At 48.1% G+C, this 10,523-nt stretch overlaps 1 protein-coding gene across 1 annotated transcript in view; it reads right to left on the reverse strand.

Annotated features, from left to right (window-relative positions):
- The window catches only part of LOC126547318 (cholesterol 7-desaturase nvd-like), a 70,023-nt gene extending 60,421 nt beyond the window's left edge, over nt 1-9,602 (reverse strand). Inside the window, exon 1 of the mRNA XM_072288061.1 lies at nt 9,234-9,602. Coding sequence (XP_072144162.1) covers nt 9,234-9,602 — 369 coding nt within the window. The remainder of the gene's footprint in view (nt 1-9,233) is intronic.
- Nucleotides 9,603-10,523: the final 921 nt, after the last annotated feature.

Consider the following 10,523-nt stretch of genomic DNA (forward strand, 5'->3'; position numbering starts at 1 on the left):
TACGGTTGATTCCAAGCTTCTACACATGTGGGAAGCCAAACAGCCTCTTCTCAAACGGTGGAAGAGGCAACGGTGCAACCGAAAACTAAGGCTCAGAATTGCCAAATTAGACCTCCAGATACAGGAGTACGCCACACAACTGGCCTGCCAGCAGTGGGGCCAGGTATGTGAAAGCATGCATGACAACCTCGATAACAAGCGCACATGGCAACTCTTGCGACACTTATTAGACCCTACCACATCGCACATACACCACAACCACAGCATAAACAAACTGCTACATGCACATAAAAACAATCTCAACAGGCTCTTCGACGACCTCCGCCATAAATATCGGCCTCCCGCTCAGAAGTATGACATGCCAAAATATACTGGCGAACCCAACGAGCTACTAAGCGCCGCTATCATGGAAGCAGAGGTTCGCCATGCCCTCGCCACCCTGCGCACAATGTCAGCACCAGGCCCCGACCTTATTAACAACAAAATACTCCGCAATCTAGACAACTCCGTCGCAGCCATCACGGCGTACTTCAATCACTGCTTTGACACTGGCACCCTCCCTAGTTCGTGGAAAGATGCCAGGGTAATTTTTATCCCAAAGCCAAACAAACCACTCAACACTTCTAATCTCAGGCCTGTATCACTAACCTCTTTTCTCGGTAAAACACTCGAACACGTCATCCTCAACCGACTCAGTAAACACATAGAAGACAACAATCTTTATCCATCAGAAATGGTAGGTTTCGAAAATCTCTCTCATGCCAAGATATCATGCTTCGAATGAAGCATGACATCATTACACTCAATAGTAGTCTAGATACGCAAGCCATTCTCAGTCTAGACCTCCACGGAGCCTTCAATAACGTTTCACATTCCGCCGTCCTCCGAGAGCTTAATCGCATTGGGGTTGGCGGAAAGACGTATGACTACATACGTGCCTTCTTAGCCAACCGTACCGCAACCATATATACACATAGGCACAGAGCAATCACCTTCGTACGTTTTAGGTAGCTACGGCACGCCCCCAAGGTTCAGTGCTTTCCCCTTTTCTTTTTAATCTTTCTATGATGCCGATGGCACGAGCATTACGATCTATTCCTGATCTCAAGTTTTCTCTCTACGCCGACGACATCACTCTTTGGACAACTGGCGGCTCCGATGGAGAGATTCAAGACACTCTACAGGCCGAAGCAGACGCCGTCGTGGCTCATGCAGGGGCTATGAATCTCACATGCTCCCCTGAAAACTCCGAGCTACTTCTCCTGCCATCCCACCGGGGGGCCAAAAAACACATGTCTATAGTATACAGGTCATCCTAAACAACATCCCTGTTACTAGAGTGGACAGGCTCCGGGTGCTCGGTTTACACATTCAAAGCGACCGGCTCAACACATATGCCCTACATACACTCCAAACCACAGTCGATCACACCCTGCGCCTTCTAGGGCGAGTCTCCAATAAACATGGCGGACTAAAGGAGGCCGAACTTCTCCACTTCGTCCAGGCCTTCGTTATCAGTAAGATTACATTCGCAACACCATATCTACATTTTCTTAAATCAGAATCAGATAAAATGGACACTCTTTTACGCAAAATATATAAATTCGCTCTGGGGTTCCCCATACGTACTTCCACTGAAAGGCTAATGCTTACTGGCACCTTCAACACACTTACTGAACTCACAGAAGCCCACCTCACATCCCAATATAGCAGACTTTCTAACACCGCAACAGGTCCACACATTCTACAAACTCTTTCTATCACTCTGGCACCCATCATCAAGATTAAATACACCATTCCACATCACATACGCGAGAACCTCTGCATCCCCCACTTCCTAAAAACATGCAGCCTGTGCACCACAAACAGCGCAGGAAGCAGCGAGCAAAGGCTCTCCAAAAACAATTCTCCACTTCAAAAGACGCGCTCTATGTTGATGCCGCCGAATATGGGAACAGAAATCATTACGCAATATCAGTCATTAACTCTCACGGCCAGATCGCAGCGGCCGCCTCCATTCCTGGCTCTTCCTCGGAGGAGGCGGAGGAAGCGGCCGTAGCCCTGGCCCTCACAATCCCAAATTCATCAGTTATCGTTAGCGACTCCAAATCAGCCATACATAACTTCGGAGCGGGCAGGGTCTCTAAGCCAGCCCTTTCCCTCCTCTTGGCCCATCCTTTCCAACAAACTGTGGCATTATTCTGGACTCCCGCGCATGCGGGCCTTGCCGGAAACGAGGCGGCTCATGCCAGTGCCCGAGGATTTACAGTCCGGGCTCAGGCAACAGATGTGTCGGACCTCGCCACGGAGGAGGCGCCGTTTACAGCGCGGGATCGACTTATTGCCTACCATGACATCTGCACACACTACCAATTAGACCATTTAATCTTTCCGCCACTCATGGGCAAATCCCCGCGGAGGTGTGAAGCTCTGTGGCGACAGCTGCAGACTCGCACCTTTCCCTCCCCTTACCTCCTCCACCGCATTCATCCCTCCATTTACATTTCTCCCTCTTGTAAATTCTGTGTCTCTCCCAAAGCAGACTTAAACCACATCATGTGGGGGTGCCCTAAGCACCCTCTTCCCCCTTTCCTCAAGCAATTAATATCTAGTGAGGAGCAGTGGGAGGCTGCCTTGCGCAGCTCGAGACCCGACCTTCAGGAGGCCATCCTGAAGTGGACTGAGAGGATAGAGGAGGCCTACTTCAAGTAGGTCTTCCCCCCACCCTCTATTCCGTTGCCCCCTTCCCTTTAAAGAGGGATAAATAAAGTATTTCATCAACATCATCATCCCCATGTCTTCCCGGCAAGGTACTTGAAAAGATGACCGACACGTGACAGCCGCTTCTTCGTCTACGACATATGAGGGCTCCACGAGAGATCTGTATCAATAATGAGACTTAAAAATTTGTATGTCCTTCCATACTGTATCGTTTACCTATTGAGGGGCATATTGTAATATGTCATGGGCTTACGCATGAATGCCGCAAGTGCCCATTTCTTAGTTGTTACTTTGAGGCCTTGGTTTCGTAGGTAGTTTGTAGTCTAAGTTGCAGCTTTCCGGAACCTTGCGTGCACTTGCAGACGTGTTACACCGGGCTCCCTAATACAGATATCCGCATACAAAGATAATTAAACTGTCCGTTAAAAATGATCAATGGGACCTACCAGTACGTGCTAGATAGAACAGCATAGAGCTGAGTTCCACGCCTTCGGGGCACGCCGCTGCCGGCGTAATGCGCAGTAATATACATAGGGCCATCCTTGGCGCTAACAAAGAAATATCTCAGAGAGAGATAACTGTACAGTCAGCGAAACCTCCGACTACCCACTCCTATCGCTTACAGAGCGTCGAGGATTGCTTCATGCATGACGTTGTCGTACGCCCCTTTGACGTGGAGGAATTAAGCAGCGCAGGGACACTTAAAGCCTTTTTGGTGCTCTATGTACGTTACCAGGTCGATGACATTATCAACAGACGAACGGCCATGCCGGTCTGTTGCCATGGCCTCTAGATGACCTGCCATGGCCTGTCATGGCCTCTAGATATAGACATTGTGGTGTTCAAGATACCATTCCAGCAGTGCAAGGATCATCCACTCCATTACCTTACCCATACAGCAGGGTAATGCGACTGAGTGGTATGATGAATGCTCCAAAGCGGACTTGCAAGGCTTCAGAAGTGGAACAAGACGACTAATCTCCCAGCCTAGTGGAACCATGCAATGTCGCCAGCCTTCATTGTATATATTAAGTCAGACACATTGTGCCTGCTAACCAATATAGAACAGGGATCTGAATGAAATTTTGTCACATATACACAGAGCTTAGCGGGTGTTAAGTGCGCATCAGCTGTAAGCGGCCGAGAGTTCGCGCCAGCCATCCCACAGTCACTTTGTTCCCCTCGGTATGATGTGCAGTCGTTTGCATGAATTCTCTGAAGGTCAACACCTTCGCCTCAACAAATGTCCGATTTAACGCAATGGGGTGATGCACCTGCATGGAGCCCTATCTTCGTTTTACATTGTTCTTCTGGGCTGGGAAAAGCACGAATGATGCAGTACCCTACTCTGAGAATTAATCAATTGTGAAAGCAATGAGTTCAACGTTATGCGCGCATACATTTTCGCTTTTGACGGGTGCGAATTTACAGGGTGTCCCATCTAACGTTAGCCAAGCTCTTAAAAACGTCGCAGTTTCGCCCGAAAGGCGAAGGAAGCAACGATTGCGATAGCAAATTAGTGGACAGCTATACGACGTAAGGACAGCAGTTTTATCGTCCGTATAAACTTGTAAACATGGACACACTAACTAAATTAACAAGTATGGTGTCGCGCGCGAATAAGCAAAGATAAACATATTTCTCACTCAATGACCTCGCAAACTCGCCATAAAAAAGCTGGAGTGATGAAGTGCAGCAGCAGCAGCGAGCGTATAGACAAGAACGGCACCGAGAGCGGCGCTGCTGCGCCGGCGTTGAAAGCGCCGCATGCGAAGCAAAATTCTATTAGCGGGTGGTACCCCTCTCCCATCTCTCGTTCGCGCCGCCTTGATTGCCTTCTGCACTGCGCGTGTTTGGGCAGGTTTCGCGCCGCGCGCGGAGTGTGCCTACGTGTGTGCGCGTGAAGGGCGGTGTACAGTCTGTTTCACATTTAGGGGAAAACTCGGAGCGCATTGCATCGCGATGCGGCGAGCACTTGAGTCAGGCGGCGGCAGCAGCTCGCGCAGGTGCTCATGGGGCGGGATCTTGAACGGCGTCGTTTGCAACGGCGGCGCGCGCTGGCCGCATTGCCGCTAAACGTTCTACTATCAGTTGCAGGGCGCCGATCTCATCGTTACGGCGTGAAATGAGCCGGTATTCTTTACTGTGCGTTGTGCGACGCCAACTTATATGCCTCAAAGGTAAATTCATCGCTGCAGGGCAGTTATAGACGACGTACTGATTCCATGCATTCTTGACGGCCCGTTTCTGGAAGGCGACTATATATTCTAACGCGATAGGTCGCCGATCCACACTGCTCGTGTGGTGCAACAACTGCTAGAAGAGCGCACGGTCACTCTCTTGGAGTGGCCGCCTCAATATTGCCCCGGGCGCCAACATCATTTAAAATGTCTGGGGCTCGTTGAAAGTATCGCTGGCGCACCATCCCCTCTATCAGTCGCCCGAGGATAGGCTTCGATCCACCATCGTCAGCGACTGAGACGTGCTGCGAATGAACACATCCCTGATCAAGTCATTCTGCACTTCACTGCCTTCCAGGATGAGCGCTGTCATCGCTGCCGCTGGGGACATGACGAGATACTAACTGAAGTTCCGTGAGTGACGTGTCCAATTCCCCGTCGGCGGGCAGAGTCTGTCTGGTGTAGCGAATGATTGTCGAGAAAAATCATTTCCAGCTCATTGTCTGAACCTAAAACATTCATTTAATCGTATCCGTTTGTTTCATCGTGTTCGACTCCCATAGTTATCATTGTTGAGTGCTTTGTTTTCCTTTCGAGTCAAACAAAGACTGAACACGTTGCGCGCACATCTTAGTGCGTCTTGTCGCTGCTTATTACGGTAGCACACACAGTGAAGAAATATACGTGCACTACCCCTGACAGTAGCACGCTTCCCGACAATGCGGCCAGCGCGCGCCGCCGTAGCAGACGACGCAGATCACGACTCCGCCCCTCGAGCGTCTGCGCCTGCTCGAGCTGCTGCCACCGCACGACTCCATTGCTTGCCGCATCGCGATGCAATACGTTCCGAGTTTTCCCCTAAGTGTGAAACAAACTGTACACGCTTCTATTTGCCTTTAAGAAGATCGGTACACTTGACGATTATTTTTATGGCTGCAATGCGACGAAAGGGCAGCGTCTGCTTAACCATGTAAGTGACGCTGAGCAGGTGATTGGAAACGACATCGTATGTACCGCCGGAAAAATCGTCAGCACATACGATGCGGCACATACATACGGCACATACGAGCTAAAGTCATTTTGGAAGTTTCTCACAATATGTTTGCTACAAATCCGTGTTGTCTCTGATGGCGACAACGGTCTTCCATCGACACTGTGCGGAAATAAACAAAATATATCGATGACTTAAATGATATTGCGCGACAAAAAACGACACGGACGTGAGAGACGACACACCAAGCGCATGTCGTCGACACACCAAGCGCTTGGTGTGTCGTCTCTCACGTCCGTGTCGTTTTTTGTCGCGCAATATCATTTAAGTAATGGATTACCAACTTGCCCGGAATGCTGCTCTCAAAAATATATCGCTACATAGCACAAGTACGACATGCGAACACAACTTCAACTAGGGCGTCCCCTACAATATGGAATAGAAGCAGCAGTGTAAACAGCTTGGCCATTTTTAACAGTGCTCAAGAGACGGAAGTTGAAAGTATTAGTAATCATTGCTGCTTCAGCAATGCCGGCGCGACCAAGATGCGGGCGTGTATCGTCCAGCAACTCGATCGATCGGTGCATTGGTGAAGCGGGAATGAACTCTGGTCATGCTCAATGCATCGTGCACATATTCAATTTCTCGGCACGCGTGAACTTCGGCCACTGCTAGCGCATACAACAGAAGTGGTTTCCATTCTTGGGCAGCGCACACATAAACGAAACACGAGAAAGAAGACAGGACAAGCGCTCGTCGAACAACTTAAAGTTTTTATACGAATAAAAGGATTATGTACCGATTAATTATTAAATTCATGTGGGTTACATATAAAAACCGTCATACACTTAGGAGTGATCAATGAACGAGCTCGCTTCATTTGTCAGTTGTTTACTTCGCTCGGCGCACCGCAGTAATCCATGTCTGTCGTCTGCTTTTTTCGTACCATTTTCTTGTGAATCGCCAGAATTTCACTGGTGGCATCAATCCTTTCATGTTTACATTGCTGTCGTGACAGTTAACAACACAATAATAATTTCCGGTCATCCTAAGAGGCGCCGTCGCAAACAAGAGACGTTTCGCCCGCAGCGCGAACTGAACGCGGGCGCAATCATGAAGAGAAGCGGCGGCGGAAACCTACCCCCGTTGGAGGTGAAATCTTTCCGCCAGGGGAGAAACGAGCGCTGGCGTCTAGGATGAAACTTGGCGTGCGGTCGTCTATGGACCTTCGTGCTGCGTCTCGCATCAACGAGAACTAAGCCGCGAAAACACTGCGCACGGCGGACTTTGTCCCCGTCGCAGATGGCTTTCAAGATAACAGCGACCGGGGCGCGTATAAGGAAAGCATATCCCCCGGCCGCCGGAGGGGGGGAGGGGTCAGAGCTGTGCGCCTATTGGATCTCGCCACAGGCCACTTCCGCTAGCATGGCAGCACCCATGGGCCGCGGCCTTCAACGTTGCCTCCGATATTTCAGTTCGTTTACGCTGCGACACTGGGCTGTCGCCGCGGTGAACGCGATGCAGTAGTGGGCACTGACACCCATTTGGTGATAGGAGCACGCATCACTTGCATTGTGGTGTATCCGAGGCACGTGGAGCAACTTGAAATGCTTCAAGAAATGCCTGTGCAACGTTGCGCAAGGGTTGTGGCCTTTGACAACACCACGCCTCGCTGCCGAAAGCAGCGTCGCTCCGTTTTCAACGACGCTGAAAAAGCATTCATGCGGAACGTGGACACGCGCTACTTCGAAAAGGAAAAAGGCAGTGGCGGCATGATCATGGAGCCACGATAGCCGATTCCTTAGCATGAGCTTCCTTAACAGGTCCGGTAACATCTGTGCTGCCCGCCACTGCGCACATCACTGCAGCCAGATATAGGCAGTTTTCTTTCACCGAAGACAAAAAAGGCGTGTCATAAGCAAAATTTACAGATTTCATGCATCTAAATTATTCTTGCAAGCGACAATGGTGTCCTAACCGGCAATTCGAAGTATCCTTTAAAAGGCTGCGTTGCCGCATTGCAACACTTAATTTTTACTTGCACAGATGTGGTGAGGCGGTATCCCCTTTGTGCTACCTCTGCAATGGGTGGTAATCCATCTATCATTTTTTATTATCGTGTCGGCGGTTTTGTACTCACTGAAAACGATGTCTAGAAATTCCGCTCCGAAATCTAGGGCTGCCTTTAAGCAGTACTGTTACACTCTTCCTTGGAGCGACGGTATTAGGGTACAGCCACAGGAACGCTTGCCTAGCCATTTTTAATTTCCAATGTGACACAAGAAGACTGCCTTATTAACATATGGTAGCTTCAATATTTGATTTACTTCTTCGTTTTAGAAAATTCGAAAAGTGAAAACCCAAATTCACAGTTAAAATATTCTTAATATTATAATTCACAATTTAACCTTCTCATGCTTAAGTATATCCTTTACTTTATGTATTTCAGTAATAAGTTCTTGTTACTACTCCTATCAAAGCAAGGCTGACTATCGTATTAAACGTTACTTTATCTCATTTTCCTTTTTCTATCACATAACTAATTATTAAGTAATTATTTTATTTTTCAATCATATTACCACCAGATTCATGGCCTATCCCCCGTAGTGGGTTTGTGCCATTAACTGAGGCTTCATCATCATTATCATCATCATCATCATCATCATCATCATGTGTTGAGGCCACAGCAATAGCGAAGAGACGGTCCGCTTTTGTTGAAGTTCAGAGTGCATATTTCCGAGAACGCTAGTACGATCATGTAAGACTTAACACCGCATACGTTACGCGGATCGCGCACTTGCTCTATATAATTCGGCGCCACACAGAGTGACTGAGTGCATGCCACGCGGAATGAGAAGCGGGCATATATTTGCAGATGTGCGTCCATAAGCCTTGAAAACAGGCTTCAAGCCATAAGCACTTTCCTGCTCCCACGCGTGCGGCTTAACTGATTGATTGATTGATTGATTGATTGATTGATTGATTGATTGATTGATTGATTGATTGATTGATTGACTGATTGATTGATTGATTGATTGATTGATTGATTGATTGATTGATTGATTGATTGATTGATTGATTGAAACATTTATTAGAAGGGATGGCCCGTGGCCTAAGATAGGGGTGAGGGATCAGGTGAAAGAAAAGATGCCTGCCTCCTTCGCAAAGGACAGCAAAGCGTTAATTCTTCTGGTGGCATCTGCATGCGGTGCGACCCAGTCTTCGTACGATGCCACCTTTAGAGGTCGGGTGTGCTTGTCCCTGAGGGTGGCTGTGGCAGGACAGGACCAGATCAGATGTTTGAGATCGACGTTGATTGCAGGGCAGTTGGGGCATCCCACTTGTGTGCCTCTCAACTTGCTCAGAACATCCGGTGTAATAGATGCCTTAGCTCTTGCTTTGTGGATGAGAACCTGGGCTGTTCTGGCAAGGCGAGTGGGAATGGGAGGAAGGATGTTAGGAATGGACTCCCGTAGTAGAGCCTTCCTCTCGTGTTTCAACCGGGCAATCTGGTGATCTGGTACAACGATGAATGACGAGGAGCTATAGTTGTGGTCCAGCAGGGACTGGCTCACTTCACGTCTGCGATGGCGGTCTTCTCTAATTTTATCGCCTGCAGCTTCATGGGCCGCTCTGTTCCCCGCTCCCCTCATGTTGTGCGGCTTAGCCAAGCCTGTGGCGTGTTTTGCGTCCAAGCCTTGGGGTGGCATCACCATCAAAACGACGACAGCGCACCACCGGCAGCGGTAATAGAAGCGCCAGCTAAGCCTTTATTGTGTAAACTTTATTTGCAACTCTTCAAAACAATACCTACAAAAAAATATTTATATTTTAAATTATAAACTTTTTGAAGACAATTCAGCCTAAACACTGAGAAATATTATATCGTGACTTCTCAAATGGATAACTGCAAGAGAGAGAGAGAGTAGGCATTCCTGACCAGAAGAATAGTCGCAACACAATTCGCCCTTATGAGAGCTACGTGTTCATGCTCAAATCGAGCTGCAGTTTATGAATATTGTGAACGAAGTGGCGTGACATCTGCAGCTACAAAAGTGGAGGAACTTTAGCAACATACCAACCTGCGACGGCTCTATGTGGTCGGATGTATTTCTTCATTTAGCGGCGGACAGCCGGCGTTCACCAGAAATGTGCGGCGGGACTGTACGTAGCATCTTCTTGCACATAAACAATTATGCATATTACGCTGCAGTATGTCTTCTGAAAAGCTATTCACGTACATTTTATTTCATGTAAACATCGATGCTGTTACAATAAAGATGCTTGTTTGCAGCAAGTTGGTGTGATGAGCGTTGTGATTTCGCTCAGCCTGTGCAGCATCGCTAGCCTTCAACGGTCAATGTACAAGCACATTCTGAGTGCGATATATATATATATATATATATATATATATATATATATATATATATATATATATAAACGATGTAAACTTATAATAAACCTGGCCAAAGCAAGCGGGCAGCGCTACAGCAATAGCAGAAGCAGACGACGCCGGCGTCGGTCGTCTACTGTGCGGTACTCCTCACAAGCGTCATTGCGCTTTCGATACACATTTAACCTTCTAAGCAATTAGAAATTATTCAAACGTCGCCTGTTCTTTCTAAATTTAA

The sequence above is a fragment of the Dermacentor andersoni genome, chromosome 1, assembly GCF_023375885.2.
Source record: "Dermacentor andersoni chromosome 1, qqDerAnde1_hic_scaffold, whole genome shotgun sequence".
In the NCBI taxonomy this organism is placed as follows: domain Eukaryota; kingdom Metazoa; phylum Arthropoda; class Arachnida; order Ixodida; family Ixodidae; genus Dermacentor; species Dermacentor andersoni.